At 41.1% G+C, this 26,533-nt stretch overlaps 1 protein-coding gene across 1 annotated transcript in view; it reads right to left on the bottom strand.

Annotated features, from left to right (window-relative positions):
• Positions 1-3,079: 3,079 nt before the first annotated feature.
• The window catches only part of acer3 (alkaline ceramidase 3), a 33,415-nt gene continuing 9,961 nt past the window's right edge, over positions 3,080-26,533 (bottom strand). The window contains exons 2-11 of the mRNA XM_015960141.3: positions 19,542-19,652; positions 17,697-17,749; positions 17,541-17,593; positions 14,013-14,094; positions 13,899-13,934; positions 7,350-7,408; positions 7,173-7,274; positions 6,836-6,940; positions 4,285-4,330; positions 3,080-3,267 (exon numbers count right to left, since the gene is read on the bottom strand). Of these exons, the coding sequence (XP_015815627.1) occupies positions 3,214-3,267; positions 4,285-4,330; positions 6,836-6,940; positions 7,173-7,274; positions 7,350-7,408; positions 13,899-13,934; positions 14,013-14,094; positions 17,541-17,593; positions 17,697-17,749; positions 19,542-19,652 (701 nt within the window). The 3' untranslated portion in view covers positions 3,080-3,213. The remainder of the gene's footprint in view (positions 3,268-4,284; positions 4,331-6,835; positions 6,941-7,172; positions 7,275-7,349; positions 7,409-13,898; positions 13,935-14,012; positions 14,095-17,540; positions 17,594-17,696; positions 17,750-19,541; positions 19,653-26,533) is intronic.

Below are 26,533 nucleotides of genomic sequence, written 5' to 3'. Positions count from 1 at the left end.
TTTTTGTGGTTTGTAAATGACAGTATGATGAATATGTTTTGTAGGATTCTGGATATTTTTCATGAGTAAAAGGGCACAATATTTTTAAGCCTATAAGCCACGCCATAAAAATAAATAGAAATTTTTGGTTAAGGGTGCGTTAATGAACATCTATGCCAAGTTTTGTAAAAATCCATCAAGCCTATTATGCTGAAACAAACTGCAATGTTCTTCATCAAAATAACTTACCTTCATCTATAGATCATGTTTCCCAAGTTTCAAGTTGATTCGACAAAAAATGACGGATTTGTGATTAAATTTAGGTTTTGTGTTTTTCACAATCTAGAAAAATCTGGTTAGGCGCAAAAGGGCGTGGCCAAAACAAAACACAAGCAGAATCATCCAAGGATCAAGCACATATAAAGTTTTTGAGTGTGTGACTTATGGTTTGGGAGTTATTAGACAAAAGCATTGACCCACCTAGGTGTTTCTGGGTATGAATTTTTTTAATCTGAGTAGCGGTAGGGATTTTCTATCAGTCCGCCATGTTAGATTTTTCCTGGCATTTTCTGGCTCTTGAGCCTATATCACTTTAGCGGAGAATAATAATGAAAAATCTGTACAAAAACAACAGGGCTCCCTGGCCTCTGGGCTTGGAAACCTAATAATACCACAGTAATCTAACTATCAATGAACCAATAACATCAAATGTCACTAATAAGAAGAGTACTACTAATGAGTAATTTAATGTTGAGATCATTTGTTTTATTGGACAACATGATAAATGACTGGCATGATCACACTTCAGCATAACTGTTGGCAGACATTGGTCTAGTGGTCTAAACACAAACACTTTAATTTCATGGGAACAGTGTGGAAGTTTTTAACCATGAAATCAATGGAAGGATAAAAATCAGGCACACACTTAGAAGCTGACAATGTCCTCCTGATGCATTAGCAGGGGATAAGCATGTGAGAAAATATAACACACATCAAGGTAACTTGGAACACACTTCAATGATAACAGTAAGGCACCTCGATTCCTGATGAGCAGTGATTCAAAAGTAAACCACAGGAAAGTTCACAAAGACATGTGGACAGTGCTAATACTTCTTTCACATAATGTGCTTATGGATGTTTGTAACACCGAGAGTTTAGACTCATGAGCAGGGGGGCTGCAAGATATGTTGGGCCCCATGAAAAAATATCAAGTTGGGCCCCCTGGCGGCTCCTCCATAAGAGGCGCTGTGGCTCTGCCTTCCCAGATGCGAAGGAAGAAAAAAATTGAAAAAAAAAAATAAAAAAATAAAAAATTATATATATATAATTATACTTTATATTTATATTATATATTATAAATTATATTTATATCATATTTATATTTATATTATACTTTATACTTTATATTAGTGTTTCAGTTTTGCTTAATTGTGCATGTCTACAAGCATTCTTGCTTATTTCAATGTTCAAATGAACTTGTCAAAATAAAGTAGAGACCTCTGAATTCATTTACATTTGATTGAGACAAAAATATTGTTTGTTTAATGTCTTAAATTAGAAAAAATACTGCAAAGTAAAGTACTTATGGTTTTTAAAATGTTATTTTTTTATTTAAGTTTGAAACTTTTTTGGGCCCCCTGGCAGACTAGGGCCCTTAGACTCGTCCTAACCTTTCCCCCGTTTACGGCGCCCCTGCTCATGAGTATAACAATAATGGTATGTGTCCTCGGGAAATGATCCAGCAGTTTAGGAAATGACTAAAAGTTCATCTTGAAACCACCCAAATGTTGTGCATATTCCAGTTAACCAGTGGAGCTCCTGCCTCCTGCTAACACAAATCTAGTTTCACAGCAGCAGGAAAAAAAAACCTCCCATTCACCATAAAGAACTAAGAAATACACATGGAGATTCTGAGAGGTCTACAGCAAATACACACTGTGGCATGTTGGGTAAATTCACTATGAGTTGGAATCTGTTGCACCCTAGTGATTTAAGCAGTTTTACAAAAGTACTCCTCTGGAAATTCCTTCTTTATGAGTTACAATAATAATAAAATTAATAAATATTAAATAAATGCATCAGTACTGGTGCACTTAGCCTTATTTCTGCATTTGTTAGAAATATAAAACAGTTTATAGAGAAGCTAGAATTCCTGTTATGAGCTGTCATTAAATCATGACATTGTTTCTTCAAGATAAAATTAGTGATACATCTCACACAATAACATAACTTTAAAAATATGTGCAACTTTGGCAATAAGATCATTATGAGTCTAAAACTGAATCTGTCCAGTTGTGACATGTTATAATGTGGAAAAATGAGCTTCATCAAATGGGATTAGAGTTTCCTAAGTTGAAAGTTGTGACACTAACATCCCAGTTAGCATGTCTGGTGATCCCATCCTTCTTAAGAATGTGACTCCTCAGCACTGAGGTCCATGAAAGGTCTCAGTTTGTTTTTAAACTCACGCTGTTGTTAAAATTACTTGTAATATAAAACCAGTGGTTCGACTAATAAATGACAGTCTTCGACATGAGCCTGAGTAAAAAAAAACTTTCGTTTGATTTTCATTAAACTTTCAGATAAGGCAGAAAACATCTCGATATAAGCCATCGATGGACTGGCTTCGTCTACATGCCAGCACCGGCATGGGCAGATATGTCGAGCTCTACTGGGTCAGGGAGAAACATTTTACTGAAGCAAAATCAGGTAGAACAAAAACCAGAACCAGATTTTTTTTAAGGTAATCGTGAATTTGATCCCACACAAAAATGGACAAAGAGATCAAATTGAATATGTCTGTTGAAGCGGGTACTTTTTTATAAAATGATATATTAAACATTAAAAGGTCTAATTAATTTTTTTCTCATGTCTTCATTAAATAGTCAAACTAAACTTAGAATGTTGAAGGAAATGCACATTTTAAGTATCCTTAAACCCATCAATGTTTGCCAGGACAGTGGGTCGTAGCACCGTGCCGAGCTAATAAAATATCTATGTTATAATAAAATTAGATAAAACTAGTCTAATAAGCTATGCTTGATGAAAAAAAAATAGTTTGACTAAGTCCTATACTGGAAGTAGTGATTTCCTACAGCAGAATAAAGTGGTTGCTAAAGGGCTTTTCTGGTGTTGACCAGCCCCAGCAGTTGGTGAGCAGCACCGGCAGGTCTCCGTGCCAACAGTGTCTGAATCTGGCAGTCACCATCTTTAAGCTAGTCCTATTCTTTCATTTCAATTCTTCTTCTGTGGTCCGATGTGCATCGTGGGCCAGACTCCAAACAGAAACTGGAAGAAAGGTCAGATCCACAAGTATGGTTCAGTCATCATGAGCTGAATGTCAGATACAATTTAAGGTTTTGAGAACTGGTTTAATCTCTTCTTTTTACCAAAGCGAAATGGTGATAAAACATATTTATTAGGGATGTAACAATTCACTCAAGCCACAATTTGATTTGATTCCCAATTTTAAGTTCACAAATCCGATTTATTATTTCCGATTTCTGTCTTGATGGTATTTTGTTCACCCTTTTCATTTTGTAAACATGGAGAAACCAAAACGCTGACACACTGTTGATTTTATATGGATTGGAGCATCCACTATCTCAAAGTTCCTGTAGCCATGCTTGCCTCTAGTGGTGCGACTGATGAAAAATCTCACGGTTTGAATTGCATCACGATTTTCTGTCACGGATCGGATTGTTATTTGGATCAGCAGAAAGAAAGAACAAGAAAAACAGAAAATATGCTCTCTACTTTGTAGAACACTTATTTCTGCAACTTGTTGTAAAAGCAGGAGTTACAGAAAGCTGTGATTGCTGATGAAATGTTAAAACTGCTTGCCTTATAGTTTTTCAAGCTCCTCTCCTTCGTTATGACCACTGTTTGACGTGCGTTTCTACTTTGGATTAAACAGGTAGCACCTACAACCTCTGCGTGACTGATCTGGACCACATGCCTGCTGAACCAATCCATATGGATCACAGATCAATAATAATAATAATAATAAATTGCTGATCCATTGCATCCCTATTTGCCTCTGTTCTGATTAGCAGCACCATGGCCAATGTCTGGCACAAGCAAGCATGCCATATTACGTAATATTTGTGGTCGCTGTGAATCGATTTTCCTTCTTTCTACAACAATGGATATTTTAACTAGTTTGCAGCGATTTTAAATCGATTCTCGGTGCATTATTACATCCCTAATATTTAATACATTTTAAAAACATGAATTGATAGCACAAGGGGCTTTCACATGAAGACAACATGAAGACATCTAATTAAAGATTTAAAACCAGCCTACCTTAACTTTTGGTGTGTACTTGAGGTAGGTTGCTCTGATTTGCAAGCTACAGAAAGATGAAATTTTTATTTTAGTGTAATTTATTTCCATCCATCCATTTTCTTTTGCTTATCCGGAGTTGGGCAGTGGGGGCAGAAGCCTAAGTCGAGAGGCCCAGACTTCCCTCTCCCCAGCCACTTGGGCCAGCTCCTCCAGGGGATTCCAAGGCGTTTCCTGGCCAGGTGAGAGACATAGTCCCTCCAACGTGTCCTCGGCCTCCCTTTATGTGTCCTACCAGTTGGACGTGCCCGGAAAAGCTCACCAGGAAGGCGTCCAGGAGGCATCCTAATCAGATACCCGAGCCACTTCAACCGGCTTCTCTTGATGTGGAGGAGCAGCAGGTCTACTCCAAACCCTCCCGAATGACCAAACTTCTCACCCTATCTCTAAGGGAGAGCCCAGCCACCCCACGAAATAAACTCGTTTCAGCCGCTTGTATCCGCAATCTTGTTCTTTCAGTCACTACCCAAGGCTCGTGACCATAGGTGAAGGTAGGAGCGTAGATCAAGTGGTAAATCAAGAGCTTTGCCTTCTGGCTCAGCCCTCTTTTCACTATGACAGACAGGTACAACGCCCGCATCAGTGCAGACGCAGCACCAGTATGCCTGTCGATCTTGCGTTCCATCTTTCCCTCACTTGTGAACAAGACCCCGAGGTACATAAACTGCTCCACTTGGGGCAGGACCTCATCCCTGACCCGGAGAGGGCCTGGTAACCCATACACCTTTTCCCGACTCAAGATCATGGTCTCAGATTTAGAGGAGCTGATTCTCATCCCAGTTGCTTCACACTCGGCTGCATACCGCTCCAACAAAAGATGGAGATCACGTTCTGATAAAGCCAACAGGTCCACATCATCTGCAAAAAGCAGAGACGCGATCTTCAGGCCCCTAAAACAGATCCCTTCAACACCTTGGCTGTGCCTAGAAATCCTGTTCATAAAAGTTATGAACAGAATCAGTGACAAAGAGCAGCCTTGTTGGAGTCCAACTCTCACTGGGAAAGAGCCCAACTTACTGCCAGCAATGCGGACCAAGCTCAGACACCAGTCATACAGCCACCTAACAGCCCGTATCAGAGGGCCTGGTAACCCATACACCTGAAGTACCCCCCACAGGGCCCACTGTGGGACGCGGTTGAACGCCTTCTCCAAATAGGTCACAAAACACATGTAGACTGGTTGAGCGAACTCCCACGTACCCTCCAGGACCCCTAAGGGGATAGAGCTGGTCTAGTGTTTCACAGCCAGGACGAAAACCACGTTGCTCCTCTTGAATCAGATGTTCAACAATCTGACGGACCCTACTCTCCAGAACCCCTGAACAGACCTTACCAGGGAGGCTCAGAAGTGTGATCCCCCAGTAGTTGGAATACACCATGCAGTCTCCCTTTTTAAATACGGGAACCACCTCCTTCTGACAGGAGACTCTGCCAGATGTTCTTACAATACGTTTTGGCATGCCCAGTCTGATCAGCATCCTCCCCCATCATCGAAGCCAACTTATCACCAGGAAGTGGTAAACTGACAGCTCCGCCCCACTCTTCACCCTAATGTCCAAGACATGCGGCCGCAGATCAGACGAAACAACAACAAAGTCGATCATTGAACTGTGGCCTAAGGTATCCTGGCTCCAAGAGCACATACGGACACCTTTATGTCTGAACGTGGTGTTCATTATGGACAATCCATGACTAGCACAGAAGTCAAATAACAAAACACCGCTCAAATTCAGATCGGGGGGCCATTCCTCCCAACCACACCTCTCCAGGTCTCACTGTCTTTGCCCACTTAAACATTAATGTCCCCCAGCAGAACGAGAAAGTCAACGGAAGGAGCACTCTCCAGCACCCCATCCAAGGTCTCCAAAAAGGGTGCATAAGCACAAACCAGTCAGGACTTGTCCCTCCACACGTAGGCAGAGGAAGGCTACCTTCTTGTTCACCAGGGTAAACCCCAGCGTACAGGCACCAAGATGGGGGCAACTAAGTGTGCCCAATGCCGCTTGTTATCTCTCAGTGGGAGCAACTCTAGTGTGGTAGTATCCAGCCCCTCTCAAGGAAACTGGTTCCAGAGCCAGAGCCACGCGTTGAGATGAGTCGGAACCTCTCAACCTTGCACACCGACTCGGCTCCTTCACCAACAGAAAGGTGACATTCCACGTGCCAAGAGCCAGCTTCTGTAGCCAAGGATGGGACTGCCAAGGCCACCGCTCTTGGCTCTAGGCTTGGGTCCAGAGGGGGGCCCCGGTGACCTGCGTCCAGGTGAGGAAATACTGTTTCCATGTATATTTTTCTTCACAAGGGGTCTTTGGGCTGCTCTTTTCTGATCCCTCACTTAGAATCTGTTTGCCATGGGTGACCCTACCAGAGGTAAAAAGCCTCAGACAACTTAGCTCCTAGGATCAGTGGGACACGCACACCATTCCACCATTGTAAAGTGGTAGCCCAGGGAGGGGTAACTTAATTCATCTAACTGAAACACTGTAATTTCCTAAGTCAATAAGAGCATCACCTGAGAAGAATGTGCAGGTAGGATCCAAGACCCGTGAAAATGTGCCAACAGGCATGTAACTGTGTCAGGACTCCAACACCAGGGGGCAGCATTCTCCTGCTGGCTCTGGGTTGAAAAAAGAGAATAAAACATAATTTAACAGTAAATATTACAAAGGATTAGAATTCTTAATATTTTTTGTCAGGAAAACAGTTTTTATAGATTCAAGTGACTTTTTGTTATCTCCTGAGTTTTTCCACAAGAGAATAACTTTCTTTGATCAAAGAATTTAATTTAATTAATTCTGATCAAACCTATACATGACAGAAACAAACTCCTATACTTCACAAATGACCACCTTAATGAGTCACAGAAGATGTTGTCGATGTTCCACAGCAGGAACCCCAACATGAAGATGCCTAAGGAGGTGTAAGAGAGTGGCCTGAGCCATGGGTACACCCTAAAAGGAAAAAAAAACCACCACATGAGCATGATATGGGTATGGTCAATTTGGATCTACTTTTGGCAAACTTACCATGTAACAATGAAAATAGATCGCACCACCAAACAAGCCACTAGAACACCATACATGACCTGAAAAAGGAGTTCATCTGTGTAAAACAGTGCATTAGCAGATGATCTACTACGGTTAGAAGTAGGGTCAATTACATTCTGAACTCAGAAAAGGATGTTAGACATTCTGCATCCATCTGAAAACAAATAATGTTATTTTCCTAGTGAACATGGGTGAAAATATGTTTATTTGTGACCTTTAGATATCAGGATGTGGTTCTCTGCTACAATGGAAAAAAGAAGCATTAAATTAATTAGTCTGTTTTTTGGCAATCCTCTAAAAATGCCACTGCATATTGACAGCACCTTTGTTTGATGACTCTCCTTATATGTGCATTTGCGGAGGAGTCAAGGACAACACAAAGGTAGGTTTCATTCACATTTTTAGTATCTCAACACTGAATCCTTCTCCTCAGTGTTGGGCATTAAAAGCAGTCTCAAGTCATTTACATACAAGCCTGCTTGTATCAGGAGACAGCCAGGCATCAACCATATTTACACACACACAGAAACAGTAAGCATCCTGCCAGGTGCAGGAAGACTCAAGGCGTTAACATTATTTACATACAGTCAAGAGACCTGGGTGTGAGTGTAGCCTCTTTTGGCGCTTACACATTAGCGTCAGCACGGTCGGGGTTTGATCGGGCTGGATGGCGTGAGTTCGGTCTCGAACGGGCGGTGGTGTAGTGTTCACATATAAATCCGAGGGACTTCTCAAGAATGTGGAAATCTCCGAGCCTGTGGGCGGAGTTTAATACGTGAGGGAAAGTCCGCTCCACAAGGTAAACAACAGGCAGACACGAGCTGTGTTGCTTTTGGAGACACTGAACACCATTACTTTATTAATTTGCTGTGTGTGTCCTCATAATCTTGTGCCACACACACACTAGGGCTGCAACTAACGATTATTTTCATAATCGATTAATCTGTCGATTATTTTTTCGATTAATCGATTAATCAGTTTGTTATTGTTTAGCTATTTAACCTATACAAGTGATGAATACATTTCAGTTAAGAAAAAGAAAAACATAAGAGAATTGTGCAGTTGACTGCAATCTATTTTATTGCACATGAACACAGTCAGCAGTGTAAAATGAGCTTAACAGTGCAAAATATCAGTCCAGAATAATTTTTTGGCATCAAAATATCAGAGGTAAATTCCATAAAAAAATAATGTAGAATCTAGAATAGAGTTTGTAAGTGGTAGGCATTGCTGGGGGGTGAGTGTCTTGTTCCCCATGTAGTTGTCCATCGTTGCTTGTTTTTTTTTTCTTCATGAGAAACACAAATAGACTGAAATAAGTACGCATATAAAATAAAGCAGCACACACACTACAACACTAAATCAATATTATATTATTTGAATTAATTAACAATATACAGTGATCATTTATTTGGACAAAAATGTGTTGCGAGGCGTTTTACAGCCTTAGATAGTAAAACAGCCTTATAATAGTAAAAAAAATGATTTTCTGAATTTCTCCTGTGTTTAAAAATTGAAAGCATACAACTATGCCGCGTTATATTCACCTGGACACAGCTCGTCTGTATGTTTTTCTCCGCGGAGTTGTCCTTTTTTGAATGAGGAACATAGTTATGGGTTTGTGCCGTTTTTCTCTTAACGAGAACATTCTTATAAACAGATGTGCTAAATTTGGCAAGCGCATGATTCACAACACGGAGGAGATTCACGATTGCATCTAGTCAATCAGAAGTAGAACACCGTAGACTGACGCGGCAAAAAAAAACATGTTTAACATCCACTATAACGAACTCAGCTAAAACACTAAGTCCCAAATTTGGTCGGCGTGTAGTGATGGACCACTATAATTAGCTTGTTTATTTTCTGTTACTTACCGGGCTGGCGCTTCCTCTGCTGCATCAGCCCCCACATGTTTTCGTCTCAAATGTTCACTTAGGGATGTCGTGCTTCCGTGCCATGCTAGATGGTTTTTGCATATTTTGCAGGTCACCCGTCTTTTCATGGCATCTAGAGTGAAGTGCTCCCATACTCATGAGGTATTTGTCCAGGATTTCTCTTCAGTATTGTCGCTTCTATTTTTCTTCAGTCTGACTGCTGCGGAGAAGGTCTGAGAAAAAAAGTTGCCTCGGAACTGAAAACGCAAATCTGACCTGTGTGTGAAACCAAATTCCGGTGCCGTTCGGTACCGTATGGGCCCGTGCCGATGCTAATGTGTAAGCGCCATTTGTGCCCCCCCACACATTAATAATAAAAGGTGGACAGCCTTCTCCATTTTTTCAGTGCCTGCATTGATTGGTTTCAAGCATACAGAACCCAGCTGATAACGCTGTGTCAGTGACATTCGGCCACTGACTGACTAGGGGACAAAGTAACTATTTGTCCCAGACATTTCCGTCTGCTGCCTGCTTCCATTTCTGGGTTTAGAGTCTGATAACAAATCCAGTGACTGAGCAGAGTGTTCAACATCACCATCATTGTTGTGCTGCGTTTTTTGTGACATACAGATCACACTGTGCTACTTTTTAGTCGGGTACAGATCACCTCGCATTTGCAAATTTTAAATGTAACAAGTTTCTCTACATCAATATTCATTATTGCATGGATGACTACACCGTAACGTCACATAACTCACGGCGGGCGGGGCATTCAGACCCCGTAACAGTTAGCTCTGCGTTAGCCTGCTAGTTAACATGTTGCCTCAGGACAGCAAACATGTCTGCAGTTTGGATGTAATTTAAAGAGAAACAAACTTAAAGGAGCATGGGGCAGGATTTGTCCAAAAACAAGAAATAAATAGGATATATGTTCATTCTTGTGAAGCTAATGGGTGATGAAGCATTTTAAACTAAAAAGAATGATGAAATCCATTTATCATTCCATTTTGTTAAATAGGCTGTGCGCTGCAAAATGCGCAGCAGTTCGGAACCGAATTTCCCACGCTGTTTTACGGATGTGACGTAAATTGACACTTCAAGCGCATTCTCGACAAACTTCAAAACTGGAAGAAGAAGTAGAAGCTCGCTAGGTGGTGGTAATGCATCGTTTGCTAGCCGCGTTAAAACCTCAAATAGAAGAGGAAAAACTCTGCAAATGGATTCTACAACCAAAAAAAGACCAAGCGCAACAACTCAAAGCCCACTAAAGAGTGGCAGAAAGAAGGTTTTATCAGAGGCATCTCGAGAGTCAAAAAGAAAATATGATAAAAGTCGGGCAGGTTTTTGTTCATGTATTTAGCAGATGCTTCTGCCCAAAGCGACTTACAAGTGATAATCGGCATGTTGCCCTTGAGGCTAACAACAACAACTTGACATCAGTCATGGAGAGGAGGGAACAAAGGAGTGGACGGTAGAGAGGGGGGACGGGTGCAGGGAAGGTGCTAGTTAAGAAGATGCTCTCTGAAGAGCAGGGTCTTCAGGAGTTTCTTGAAAATTGAAAAGGAAGCCCCTGTTCTGGTAGTGCTTGGAAGGTCATTCCACATTTGTGGGTTACCCAAGGCAAAGCCTTCCAGTTGTTTGTATATTGTGTCATCGTATGTAAAGTAAGTGGAGTTAGCTACCAGTCCTATCAGTTGTGCTGTCATCTGCTGTGAGGTTTGTTCTTTTGTGTAAAGTTTAGTCCTGTCTGATTCTGTTAACTACTATGTCTATGGTTTTTTGGATTGGTGTTTTTGTGAACAAGGATGTGACGTCATGTGAGAAGAGTATATCGTTATCTTTTATTGTAGTCTTTTTTAGTTCTTTTGCCAGTTCTATGCTATTTTTGCAGTGTTGATCTGTGTTACCTAATAATGGGCCAATGATTTTGCTGATTTCTTTTGCCATGTTGTGTGTTGGTGTACCTATGCAATCTATTATTGGTCTAAGTGGGGTGTTTTGTTTGTGTTTTTTGGAGTTCCATAGATTCTTGGTATTATGTTTGCTGTAGGAATCCAGTGTTTGTACATTTTTTCTGTTAGTTTGCCTTTTTCTTGTAGTGGCTTCAGTATTTTTTTCATGTTTTTCCTAATGCTTTCTGTTGGGTCGTTTTTAAGTATTTTGTATGTATTTTTGTCCTCTAACATCGGTTTCATCTGTTGTTTATATTTTCCTTTGTCCATTACTACTGTGGTTCTTCCTTTGTCTGCCGGTAGAATAATTATCTGTTCATTTTTGTATAATGCTGTCATGGCTGATTGTTCTTCTTTTATAATATTGCTGTGTTGAATTTTGCTGCCCGCGGATAAACGGAGTAGAAAGTGACGCCACCATCAGCATCAGCTCTGAGGATGTTTTGCAGTCGGCAAACGAAACGTTAGCAAGGTTTAGAAAAACCTTTCCTGTGTTTTAAAAAAGAACCAAAAATGGAATTAGAAACTAAACACAGTAAGAGCACACCGAAGATGGTTATAGCTACTCTACCAGTTAAAAAAATGTTATAATTATGACTGTTTTATCAACCTACCAGTCCTGAAGGAAGCAAGCAAGTTCTGTTAGATCTTAAAGTGGTCACAATTCACACACGAAGGAGGGGTGACGTCAGCCGGAAGGTCAGGTGTTGTGAGAAATTGTGTTCCCTTCATCGACATATAGATATATGGACAATGGGTTTCCAAAGACTCCAATAACAGGTTTTTGAGGAAAAATGGGAGGTGGCCACCACCGCCATTTTGACCGTGTCACAGGTTCCGTCAAGCCCAGACAATTCCACAAAAGGGAAGAGAAGTAAAAAAAAAAAAAAAAAAAGAGAAGTGGAGCTGAGGGTGGGGCTGTAAGGCTGGGATCAAATGACGACACCCGGTCGAACTAGCTACAAGCTAACCTGAAGCTAACCCAAAGCTAATGCGGAGGTGGGAGCTAAGCTAATGGAGGTAGCTACCTAGCTACAACAGGAGCTAACTCTGTGGAACACCAGCGACCTGAAACTCACATGGAGTTTGTGTGGAGGTTTGCGGCGCTTTTTCATGAAAACTATCTTTCTGTGAATAAAAAAGTATTAAATCGGTAAGTTTATAAGTTATTTCCTTAATGAAAATATATTTTGCGTTGAGCAAGTTTTCAATATTTTTAACGTACCGTGTTTTCCGGACTATAAGTCGCACCAGCCATAAAATGTATAATGAAGAAGAAAAAAACATATATAAGTTGCACTGGACTATAAGTCTTATTTTGGGGGAAATTTCATTATTTTTCTTACAAAATCTGAGACCAAGCGTTTCACATTGCAAGACAAGTATCGGTAACAATAACAGAATAAACAACGTGGGCGCAGCAGCGCGCCACGGTCTCCAGCAGAGGATGGCAGTGTTTGAAACCGTCCCAGCGGGACAGGGGAGCTCATTCCTGGATCGGAGCCGGCCCGCAGCAGTGCGCCACAGGCTGCAGCAGGTGATGGCGGTGCACAGGAGCTGAAATGCATGGTGGCGCAGCTGTTAGCACTGTTGCCTCGCAACACGAAGGTTGCAGATTCGAAATTCGGCTGCGGCCTTTCTGCGTGGAGTTGCGTGTTCTCCCCATGCATGAGTGGGTTTACTCCGGGTACTCCAGTTTCCCCCACAGATCACAACATGTCCTATAGGTTATAAATTGTGCGCAACGGCGAGCAACAGGCTCCGGCAGGTGATGGCTGTGTGTTTGGGACTTTTTAACCTACTTTATGCTTCTTTGTGAAAAATCTCCTGATGTACATTTCTGTGGAGGGATCAGACATAGAAACAACTTATTGTGGGATAGTGACTACTCCTCCAGCTTCAAAAAGCCTGCGCGGTTTCAATTTGGTTTGGTCTCTTTGTATTTTTTATTTTTTAATTTATTGGCAACCCTGGCTGTCCATGTGTGCGCCAGAGCAGAGCAACCAGGAAAACATGGAATGGATTTCAGCAGGCTGAGTAATTTCCAATGGATCAATTGGAATGGAATTATTTGAGAACCATTGAAAGAGCGTAAGGCAGACTAAATGTGGGTGGGGGGGAGGAAACCAAGTGCGTCATTTAAAAAAGTGGGGGGGGGGGGGGGACACATCCTCTTCTGACATAATGGTTCATAAACCCATGGTGTGTGCATGCGTGCGCGCATGTGTGTGTGGGGGTGAACGTGAGAGTGTTGTGATTTTGCACTACTTAGATGTAGTCATCCTTACGCTGACAAAAAGTAACTAAGCAACTTTTACTTAGAGTACATTTTATTTATCAAAGTTTTTTACTTTACTTGAGTAACAATTTAGGCAAATACTTTTACTTGTACTTGAGTAAAAAATCATTCAAGTATTGGTACTTGTACTTAAGTAGGAAACTGTAGTACTCATTTCACCTCTGGCTATGAGGAACATTTGCATAAAATTACACCCGTGTCTGACTAACAAAATGTTGTTGATTTAACAGGCAGATCAAGCCATTAATTCTGCATTTCCTAAGCCTGCAAGAGGCTGACGTTTAACAACCAACATGCACAGCAGTGAGTGCTCACGTTGTTGGCAAAGCCAGTGTTTACACAAGTTACGGCTGACCTACGGCACACTGAGCCCTAATAGCAAATATAGGGAAGTCTGCCTCACCTGGTGAAACACTGGCTCCTTCCACTGCAGGTACACCTGTGTGAAATTCAAGCACAAACAGCTCAGGAGGTCTGCTGGTTGTATTAAGTGTTTAAAATATATGTGTGTACTCACCAAAGTAACTGAGACACTAAAGAATAATAATAACACAATAGAAAATCCACTGGTGCTGTTCTCTTGCTTGAAGCACTCATATCTGAACAAAAGAAGTGTTTTTTAACATTTAACACTCAGCTAACTGAACAATAAAATCATGAATTAAAGTTGTAATGAATGACGGTGTTTTACACTCCCTGGTAGTAAATCAAACTGATACATTATGCATTGGGGCTTTGCAGTCGGTTGATTTTGCATTCCAATTCTGGCTTCTATGATCACAAAACCAGTATTTTACATTTCATCTTAATCCATTTTGTAATATGCTTTTATTTTGTCTGTGCTTCTGAATGGAAGGCATTTTCACCGCTTCTAAGGGCTAGACTCCCATGTGTTGTAGTGTTTTAAAACATCTGTACAAAATCATGGCGAGGAGTGGTTAACTTCATATTTGGTAGTCAAATCATTCTTCGTCGTTATTCGTAAAAATATCCTCCAGTGCTCCTGTGTCATGTGGAGTGCCACAGGGTTCCATCCTTGGCCCCTTGCCTTTTTGATTTATCTGCTGCCCCTTGCAGCAACTATAAGTCAACAAAAGTTGTCTTTCCACTTATATGTAGATGACCTTAAGATTTACAGACCAGGTAGCAGCGACTTTCAATCTTATAGTATCTCAAGTCTACTATACAACACAGTGGCTAAATCAAAACCTTCCATAACATTCCATTACACCCAGTCATTACCTTGTGACAAGGTAATGAATTTCATAAACAGTTAGGCTCAATTATCAAATTGAGCTTTTACCACTTTCGCCTTTTTGCAAGAGGTAAATATTTTGCTTTACTTGTGCATATCTTCAGAAGGTGATTTACACTTTAGTTAGTGCGAGAATGGACTACTGTAACACTTTTGTTGGTGTCTCTCAGTCATCCATGAAAAACCTTCAGTTGGTCCAAAATGCAGCTGCACATCTTCTGACACATAACCCCAACATTATTTGCTTTCCACTGGCTGCCTGCTGTTTAGTTGTTTGTTTAGTTTTCCAAGCTCCTAATGGTTTGCCCCACCTAATATCTCAGATTTATAGAGTTTCTGTGTCAGTGGCAGATCTCTGAGGTCTTCATCCCAGTTTCTCCAGAACATTCTCGTAGCTAAATTTACTTGCTTGGCCATTTTTAATCAAATCTTAAAACTTTTTTATTCATGAAAGCTGTCAACACTTAGTTGCAAAATATCATTCCATTTTATTTCTAGCGACTTATTCATTCCTTTTGTTCTTTGTGAATTTTGTAAAGCACTTTAGCAATCTGGATACCTAGTCTGTACAGGGTAATATACATAAAAATGAATGGAAATGAAGGACACAAAGACAGCATATGATAAATGTCAAACATATTGTTAACTGAGGTCCCCTAAAAACTGGATCAGAGGGATATTTATTCTTGCACTTCTATTTTAAACTCAGTTCTTTTTAAACAGTACTGTCTCCTGCACTCCACATTGTACACATCTGACTTTTGCCACAACACTGCAACTTCCCATATGCAAAAGTTTTCTGACAACACTGCCACTGTGGCGTGCATTATGGGGGTGAGGAGGGGTAGTAAAGGTGGCTGGTAGAGGGCTTTGTGGCCTGGTGCAAGGGGAACCATCTGCAGCTGAATGTTCAGAAAACCAAGAAATGGTTCTGAACTTCAGGAGGAAAACTCCTACACATCAGACAGTGCTCATAGAGGGAGACAGCGTTGAGGTTGTGCTATCATATAAATACTTGGGAGTGGTGTTGGACAATCAGCTGGAATGAGCTGCCAACACAGACCAGCTTTACAAGAGGCGCCAATCCAGGCTGTACTTTCTTCAAAGGCTGCAGTTATTCAAAATCAACTCTAGGCTACTGCACGTTCTACCAGTCAGTAGTACCAAGTGCCCTCCTCTATGCTGTGGTGTGCTGGAGTTGCACCAGTAAAAACACATCTACAGACTGAATAAAATCACAAAGAAGGTCAGCTCTGTGGTGGGGCTGAAGTTGGCCTCAGTGGAGGAGGTGGCAAAGCAGAGGATTATGTCCAGATTCAGGGCAATCATGAACAACACCTCTCATGAGGTCTTCAAGGAGAGGAGTGTGTTCCGCAGCAGACAGCTGAGGAGGTCATTTGTACCACCTGCTGTTAGATTGCACAACTCCCTGACCAAGCATAAATAATTGAGCTGTGAAGTGTTTTGCCTAGGTTTTGTAACTTATTATAGCTGTTTTTATTGTGTTTTAGTAATTTATTGTGGAGTGTGCTGTATGAATGACAGCAGCTGTCCATAAGGCAATTCCCTGTGGGATCAATAAAGTTTTTATTTGATCTCATCTTAATAATAATAATAATAATGCATTGAACTTATATAGCTCTTTTCTAGACACCCAAAGATGCTTTCACACACTCTCACATTCACACACTGCTAGTGATGGTAAGCTACTTGTAGCCACAGCTGCCCTGGGGAGGTCTGACAGAGGCGAGGCTGCCATTTGGCGCCGTCGGCCCCTCTGACCACCACTAACACAGGCAAGTTGGGTGAAGTGTCTTGCCCAAGGACACAACAGCAGTGTCAGAAGGCTGAACAATAACCTGTAGAATAATTAAAGTCATCATGCTAGAGCAGCTTTCTCAGTGGTGGACCACACCAGCTTGTTCCACAATAAATAATAATAATAATTAATCACACACAAAGTTGTGAACATTTTAATTTCCTTTCTGAACTATTTCTGTTGAGAGTTTTAATGTTTAAAATCGTTAGATTGTTACTGACAGCAGCTACATTTAAGTTTCACTTTCTGTTCTGACTGAATGCTGCTGTAGCATGGAGGTGTAGTTCTCAGTCATCCTGGACATGATCATCCTGAGAGTTTTAGCTGAAAGCAGCTGGACGTTTCTGGATATGTTGGAGACATTTAGCCTCTCATCCCAGAGGCTTCTTCCAGACTTTGGTTGTGGTCAGAAACAAACACACTGGTTGTGCTGCAAGTCTTTTTCTTTTTTTCCTCCAAAACATGTTTTTGTCTAAATGAAGGTGATGTTATTGTTCATAGAATTAAAATTCACGTTGAAGTTAAGATTATTTCATCAAGTAGGGCCTGTGGTTAGCTGGCTCATTTAAAACATGCCATGTCTTGAAAGAACCGGAATCGGGAATCGATAGGAACCGGAATCGAAACAAGGAATTGGAATCGCTCAAAATCAAATGATGACCAACCCTAGTCATAATAAATCATATAGAGCTCTGGACATCTCTTGAAGCTCTATTTTGATGAACAGCACATCATGATTTTCTGTATGGTTTTGTCTAACGAGAAGTAAGAAATGTTTGTTTCCCAAACATCCAGCAACCCTAACCCTAACCCTAACCCGTTTAACAATCAGGATATTGGGATTGACAAAAGTGATAATGTTTTTTTTTATAATCAAGCAACCCTAGCAAAAGCTCAGTCATAACAAATGAGACACTTTAAACTGTCTTGTTTTGTATAATAACAGCAAAGAAAAAGCCTGAAAGCCTTACAGACAGTAGACGAAGACACATGTACTGTAAATCATTGGCAGCTCGTCCAGCAACTGCAAAACACAGAAAAACAGTTTCAGCATGATTTAGCATTTTAAGTCAGAAGTTTTCTGCCAGACTCAAATTAAAGAACAGACAAGTGCAGTAGTGACCCACCTGCATCTCATATAACAATGTCATGTGGAAGCACCAGGAACCAACACCTACAGCTGGGTGAGAGACAAACAAAACATTTTCAGTCCAAGGCAGTGTCAACAGTATGATGACAAAGATCAAACTCCTGAAGACCCAGTCCTTCAGAGAGCATCTTTTAAACTAGTATCCTCCCTTTGACACCTTTTCCACTGTTGACCATCACCTGCCACTGGAGAGGCTGAGACTGGGTAGGCCTATCAGGATCTGCTCTGGAGTGGTTCTCCTCTTATCTGTCTGAGCGCTCCTTCTCTGTGGCCGTCTCCAAATTAAGGTCATCCACTGCATCCCTCTTTCATGGTGTCCCACAAGGTTCTGTGCTGAGGCCCCTATTCTTCCTCCTCTGCTTCCTCTTCAGCACACCTGAGCTCCTTCAAAGGAATCTCCTACCATCTTTACGCAGACAACATTAAACTGTACATCTTCTTTAAGCTCCATGAGATGTCTAAGCCGCAGCTGCTACACACCTGCTTAGACTATTAAAACCTGGATGGCTGGGAGGTTTCTACAGCTGAATGAAGATAAGACAGATTCTCATCTGTGCCCCAGACAAGCTGGATCCCAAAATCAGAGACTCTCTTGGTCAGCTTTCTTCTCACACCAAACCCTCAGTCAGCAATCTTGTCGTGACCTTTGACCCAGCTCTCACCCTGGATTCTCATGTCAGTTCTCTTGTTCGCTCTTCCTTCTTCCATCTCAGGAACATCGCTAAGCTGAGTCCCATTCTGTCCCGCTCTGAACTTGAGACAGTTATCCACACCTTCATCTCCTCACGCTTAGACTACTGTAACTCTCTTTTCACATGTCTGAGCAGAACCTCCCTGAACCGTCTACAGGTGGTTCAGAACGCCTGTGCTCGGCTTCTGACCAAGTCCTCCAAACACACCCACATCACCCCGCTTCTCCTCCAGCTTCATTGGCTGTCAGTCAACTTCAGGGTTCATTTCAAGATCCTGGTTCTGGTCTATAGGGCCTTACATGGACTAGTACCACCTTACATTGGTGATCTTCTTAGTCCCTACACCCCCAGCAGGTCCCTGAGGTCCAGTGACCAAAGCCTACTGGTTGTGCAGCACCAGGCTTAAGACCAAAGGTGACAGATCATTTGCAGCTGTGGCCCCCAGACTCTGGACCTCTCTCCCCCTGAGCTTGACATCAGTGGACTCAGTAGTCACCTTTAAAAAGAAGTTAAAAACTCACCTGTTCAAGCTGGCTTTTGTGTGACCTTCATCACCCTCTCCTTGTTCCGTTCTTATTCCGCCTTTCCCGGGATCTATTGATTTCCCTCTTTCTTATTCATTTTCTCTCTCCCTTTCCTTACATTTTGTTCTCCTTTTAAACATGTTTTGAAGCATTTTTTAAATCTTTTTATACTTTAATTTTTTTAAATATTTTTTGTAAAGTCTTGTGATTTTTATCTTGAGGCACTATAAAAAAGATTGCCTTCTTCTTCTTCTTTTCCCTGTAACCGCCCCCCACTCTACTGTCCACTCACTCCTTGTTGACTTCCCTTTATGATTTATTATGCTGCCTCACTGCCACCTAGGATTGATTGATTAGTGTTTGTTGTTAGCCTCAAGGGCAACCTGTTGACTTCATTATCACTCACGAACAAGACCCCAAGATACTTAAACTCCTCCACTTGAGGCAGGACTTCATCCCTGACCCGGAGAAGGCATTCTACCCTTTTCCTCCTGAATCTGATCAAGGTTTGACAATCCGACAGACCCTCCTCTCCTGAAACTCTGAATGGACCTTACCAAGGAGGCACAGAACTGCATTCTGCTAAATACATGAACATAAACTCACCTAAAAGTCCCAGAAACGAGCAGATGTATCGAAACTCAAGGCCGTCACGATAGGTTAGGAAGGCCCCATAAATAGGAGGAAGGATCATGATCAGGTTGCTGACAGTGTTCCCTGTGCAAAGAAAAAGACAGTTGTATCTGAATGTCTCTGGAACCATGTTGTTGTTCTGATGTATTTCTTGTTTTTAACTAAACTGTAATTCGAGCTGAAGCGTGTGTGGCTTAGGGATTGTTTATATTTCGACTACTGCTTCTGAGGCCTCTGCTGTAAAACTGGAAATGCGATCAGAGGTAACATCAGGTTTACCCTGGTATCACTCTAGTGCTAAGAATTCATCAGCATTCATATTCCTGTGATTAATAATTTAATCACATTTATCAATGGCTTCTGAAGTACTATGCAAAGAAGATTCTTCAGGGAGGGAGACGTGGATATTATTGAGGCGTAAACAAAAAGAACTTAAAGTCAATCTACAAAACAATGGGTAGTACATGAGGAAAACCCTGCTCTTGACGAAAATGGATTAAGAACATCACTGGCACAAAGTAGAAGGAGAATCTAAAAGACAAAGTCAATGAACTCTACACATTCTTTGATAAAATGATGCTGCACTCCATCCTATGTTCATGAAGAAGCTCAGTTTCTTCCTTCTACCAACAGCTCCTCTGTCAAATTTCCATTGTTTTAACTGTTTAATGTTCAACTTAATTCAAGGATCCTGCTGCTGCCGATTATTGTCATTAACCACATCAGGAGAAAATGGTAACCCCCCCCCCCCCCCCCTTCCTGTTAGTCTCCATCAGCCAGGTGAAGAGACAGCTGGAGAAAGTAAACCATAACAAGGTTGGAGCTCCAGAGTCCTCATGGCCCATGCAGACCAATATCTCTTTACCCTTGGCCTGACCCAGGATCTTGACTTAAAACAGAAGTCCCTAAGTGTTTGTAACAAGATGTTACAGATCGTTTATTTGTCTGTTGGAAAGGCAATCAGACCTCCTGGAGGAGCAGAATCAGAACTAGCATTGGCAAAGATGGTTCTGAAGCCCCCGAGCTGGCTAGAAAAAAGATGAAGCTACACAACAAGATGGACAGCCCTGATCATCCTCTTCACAAGACAGGAATTCAGCAACAGTGTTGATAAAAGGACGAGCAACTAAGTCCTTCAGGGGTGCTTCTGAGTTAAAAAACTGCTCATGAAATATATATGTGGAGTAACCAGGTAGGTAGGTTTTAACGTTGCAAATCTGCAACACCTTTCTCCAGACAGTTAAAGGTTGTTGAACTTCATGTAGGTTAAAGGTACCTAATGTGAGCGTAGGCTTAGATGTTACAACCTGATTCCTGTTGTCAATGTCAGGAGATGTTTACTAAACTGCATTGTGCTGAACATAAACTGTCAACAACACCAAATAAACTGTTGGTGGTACATGTTTTATCATGCACCACCAAGCAGCAGTGGTTAAAGTAAGAAAATGAAACAAGTAAGAGAAGAATCGGATGCAAGTCGACGTGAGAGATAATGTCTTCTACCAGAGGGAGGAGCTTATCTAGCGCAGTCTGATTAAGGCAGAATGAGCTGGTTCTTGTTGAGCCAGTGGGAGATATGATTAGTGATTAGCGTGTTTCTGTTAGCTTTTACTCTATCATTACCACAAGTACAGTAAAAACAGCTAAATTGATTTAGACACTACAATCAAAAGTATTTAATCAGCATAGAAAAGCCTAAGTCATCTATGTCATGTCCAGTCTTGCTTTAAAGATGTGAAGGTGTTGAGAAGCAATATGTTTTCTTTAACTAAAGAGTATTCATGCAGGACTGTAATGTAATCTGTGTTAAACATGAATTTGTTTGTTACCCTCAGGAGCTGTCCTCTGCGGCAGCCATCTTGAACCAGGTAAAGAGGAAGCCCGCCTCTAATGCTGCCTTTTTATAGTACAATGCCTGAGTGGAGAACTTTTAAAGAAAAGCATAGAATGACTTATTTGTAAATTTGATGTGATTTACATGTAGACTATCTAATTATCGAAAATAGCTGAAGGTGGTATGAATGTTAACATTTTCTTTTCTTCTGTGAAAGGCTGAGGTGATTGGCCGACCTGAATTGGAGGGGGGGTCGGAGGGTATATAGGTGGACTGCTGGGTGTGGCAAGAGATCTCTCTCTGAAAGTGACTGAGACTGGAAGAGATGGATGGGTGGCCATTTTGAAGACTGCTGGATTTTCTGAGTTTTTTTAACCAGAGGAAATTAACCTGGTTTTCCTTGTTCATCAACCAAGTCATCATGTCTCTTTTGTGCTTACTACACTTCACTGTGTAACAGAAGGGAAGGAGTAATGCATTGCTCTAATAAAAAAACTAGCATTTTGGTTCTCCACACTTTAGGTTTAGCATTCTTCAGTTATTATAGATTACAGTTCCTACCAGAAATGTGTGGTTGCTGTCCTGTTTTTGCTTACTACCGACTATCTGATACCAACCCTCTTCCTGCAGAGGGAACACTATTAGAAAGCATCGGCTGAACAGACCTGCTTTTATCAGGCTGACTGCAATCAGATAACAAAAATGGATATCTACACATTCCTAACGTCTGCATACTTTGGGCCTAAATAGAACAAAAGATTTGTTTTAGTCAAGTGCGCACGTGGGCAGTTGGTTTTTACTGTCTTTGAGTTTGACTCCTGAAGAATGGTCTCTGAATGAACTAGTGTCCCCTTGGTAACTGATGCATGTCAAACAAGACCACAGAGACTCTACTCTGCCTCAGGCACAGAAACGGCCAGGCTAACCACGATGTTAGCTAGCTTGAAAATCAAAAATGTCTAAATGTTTTATCAGAGTCAACATACCTTTCATTATCTGATAAAAACAAAGCCATTTACATGAGAGCTTGGATGTGTGCACAGAGGTCACTGATAAAAAGTGCAGATGCAACAGTTTTACAAAAGCATGCGAGTGTGGGAGTGTTGTTTGGTCTATCAAAGACAACTGTAAATGTCTGAATTGCACATACCAAATGGTCATGTTTTTCATCAAAAATGACCAGAAGTTCACTTTTAAGTTACATGCCAGACTTCTTCACACAGGTCAATCTGACACCATGGTGCCAATACGAAGAACGTAACTTGAGCCAATATTCTTAACTAATCCTGTGTACGTCATGAGTCTTCAAGGCTACAAGACGCAGGACTTCTCATCGATCCTCTTTGAGTAAAGCTTGTCTTCCCTGGCTCGTGGATGACTTTAAAAGGTTATATAATCATATTTTGTTAAATGAAATATTTGTTTAAATCCAAAGTGTTTTAATAATGTGTCCTATACTTTACATTAATGAATGATGGGTTAAAATGAATATTTTTCCTGTACTGTATTGATTGGTGCTGTGAATGGGAGATAATGTACACACCCACACGTAAAAAGGGGACTAAAGTTGTGTCAGTGCTACTTTTCTGTAAAGAAAAATACGTCCCAGCCTTTTTAGCCAGAATACGAGTTTAAATGCCTAACAGCTCCTGTGCAGCTGAAAGCATCAACCTTGAGGGGTCAGTGTGTTACTTGTGCAAACAAAAGCTTCAACCGTAACACTCCAACAGATTCTGTGTTGAAGTGAGAGTGTAGAAAAGGTCAGTGACTGCAAAACATTTTCAGAATACACGTCAGCCGTTTTAATGTTCACAACATGTGTCCCCTTTCACTACAACAGATCTGATCTGGCTTAAATCTGGACCTGATGTGAACTGAACTTAATGATTTTAGTACAGCACTTTGAGACTACTTGAATTACATAAATACCTTGAAGTGAATTTCTGCCGTTTCTGTTTTTCATCAGCAAACAAAATCCAATGCTAAAGATAACCTGAAGAAATGTAGAAAGGGGCCTGCCATCTGGCACAAGACGGTGGCAACATGGTGAGATGCCAGGTGCCAGGAAGCTATAGCTCACCTCGACGCTAGTTAAGCAAGTGATTGCTCATATATAAACCCAGACATTACTGTGCAATTGGCATAAACACAGAAGCAGGCCCCTTGGTGTTAGCTAAGCTACAGAATTCCTGATAAACACTGAAGCGGTCCACTGACCTCGACGCCAACTAAGCAAACAAATACACCCAGATATCCACCTCGACTAGAGCGCAGCGTCCAACTAAATTCATTGCCATGCACGGTAGCTGTAACTCAGCCTGGAACACAGCTAATCACCATCTGTGGCACTGCACGCGGCATGAAGACCTATCGCTAACCGTAGTGCGTCATGGAGTAATTGTTTGCCGGATATCCAATGTCCAACTAAGATCAACACCTTGCACGATAGCTATAGCTCACCTCAACAGTATCTAAAGAATAATTGAATATAAACCCTGAGATTACTAACCACACAATTGGTCTAAACACTGAAGCAGTTGTCATCATTAGTTTAGAAATATAGAATTAAATTAATTTTTATAAATGTGTGTGTTTTCCTGGTAGTCCAAAGAACCTCAGTTCATATTAAATCAAATATGCGAAGGCCAATCAGATTGATAATTCATATTTATATGGAATATCACATCTCATTGTTCATTCAGTAAATGTAACCACTTCCATCACATTACATAATAAACAGTTTCAAGGAGGTTAATATTTATAATGTTTGACGACAGCTTCATTACTTATCCATCTTTCAATTCTCAAATCCTTAAAAATTATTTCTTGATTAACAAACGTCAGAATAACTATATTAATTTACACACTGATATTTTAATTAAAATTCTACTTACCCTCTTTGTCCAAAACTTGCAAGCCAAATAAATATCCCCAATAAAAATAAAACTGCCATACAGAAAACCTGACAAAACTGACGTTGGTTCCCATTTCTAACCCTAACCCACAAAGACCTCAAACCCCATAGTGCTTTGTGGCATTAGCGTGTCAGTTGAAGTGCCCCCTCCTTATCTGTTTACCGTCATTAGCTTCCATGCTACCAGTATAAGTGTCACCAGCATTACCCTCCTCAGTCTCTTCTTACTCAGAGCCGAGTTTACTCAGCAATTTGCTGACTTTGAAGCCCAGAAATGAAGATTTCAAATATTCAGTAATCTTTTGCTGACAGAGGAAGCTCACCGACCAACTTCTAGACCGAGATGATTTAACTCCAGTTTAGCGACACGCTCAAGTCAGCATGACTCTGTAGCTGCTGCAGTTTTTATCCGTCCTCCCCGACACACTGACCCAAATGCTTGGTCAAGCTGCTCAGATGATCTCCATGTTCAGCAGCACTTACGTGTGTGCAACTGTTGTCTATGGTGAAGATGAACAGAACAACACAAACACTTTTTTCTGCTCCAATGCCTGAACATTATTAGCTGAGATATTACATTTTCATTTAAGAGAATTACTATTTTTGTTTTTGTTGTTAGCCCATGAAAAAAGTTTTAACCTACTTTAACACAGGAACTAGAAAGACTACAGATAGGAACAGAATAGAAATAGAATAGAAAATCCCTTTATTGTTCCTCTATGAGGAACATTTGGTGTCACAGCAGCAATTACAATGAATACAGGAGCAAAAAAGGAGAGTACAAAATAAGAATAAAGAGTAAACAACAGGAAAACATAAAAATAGAAATACTTAAAAGATTCAAAATATTAAACATTTTAATATTTGCTTAATATATAAATTTTTTAAGGGATAAAAACAATCAAAAACCGAGGCATAAGTGTAACGTCCAGAAAAGGGCAATTTTGACCTATATATTGACCACATAGTGACCGGTCACCTACAGACAAAATTCCACTATCTAGGTGGATTTTCTATTCTATCTTCTAACACTCAGAAGATTCTGCTTGTCGACAGTCCATGAAGACAAGATTGTCAAACGTATCTCAGACAGCTGGATTCCACACTCTGAATGAAAAGTGAACTTTTACAACTCATAAGTTTTGATAATCATTTATAATCATATGGTTGAATGAACCAGATGTTAAATGAAATGTTTGAATAATCTGTGCCTAATTCAGTGAAGTTGAAATGAATATTGTTGTGCTTACAATGATCCGTTTATATTTTATGATCAGTAATGTTTGATTTAACAAGTTAATCATTATCTACACTCATACTCAATGTTCGTAAGATGCAAATTAAGGTTAAGGTCATCTTACATCAAGTTTAAAGATTCTTTATCCACAGAACTAGAACAGCTTGTATCTGGAAGGTGTGGTTTCTGAGGGATGTTTGGTAAAGCCTACAAACAAATCATACTTGAGCTTTTCCATCAGAGCCACATATGATGTCCTACCAACACCAACTAATCTCCACCAGTGGTTTGGTGAAGATCGTGGGTGCGTCCTGTGCTCCAAGCCAGCCTCCCTCTGGCACATACTCACTGGGTGTAAAACCAACCTTACCCAAGGACGATACACTTGGCGGCACAATCAAGTTTTGAAATGCCTTGCTGCTACACCGGAGGAAAAACGATCTAGCATCAGCGCCCTTTCAGTACCTAACATCTCAACACCACCATAGGCAACTGCTTTAATCCGTGAAGGCACAGCAGCCACTAAGAGCAGCTCTAAATCATCAGAGAGAAGTCAGCTGTGCCTAGCACATGACTGGAAGATGCTGGAAGACATTGGCAAACAACTGGTGTTTCCCTCAGAGATAGCTACCACCACCATTAGGCCTGACCTGGTGCTATGGTCTTCCTCCATAAAGAAGGTTTACATAATCAAACTCACCATACCCTGGGAGGATTCCATGGAGGAGGCCTTTGAGCGGAAGCATCTGCGGTATGCTGACCTAGCCGCCAAAGCAAAACACTGTGGCTGGAATGAGGTCTGCCCAGTGGAGGTCGGGTGCAGAGGGTTTGTGGGAACATCTACCACAAAACTATTAAGGGACCTAGGAATCATGGGCCAGAGCCACTGGCGGCTTCTTTCTGCTGCCGCTGATGTAGCTTTGATGGCTTTGCACTGAAGAGGAAAGACCCCATTTGGACCCCCAAGTAGTGTGCCAGGT

This window comes from Nothobranchius furzeri, chromosome 10, assembly GCF_043380555.1.
Source record: "Nothobranchius furzeri strain GRZ-AD chromosome 10, NfurGRZ-RIMD1, whole genome shotgun sequence".
Lineage (NCBI taxonomy): Eukaryota > Metazoa > Chordata > Actinopteri > Cyprinodontiformes > Nothobranchiidae > Nothobranchius > Nothobranchius furzeri.
This window is presented reverse-complemented; position numbering and strand designations above follow the sequence as displayed.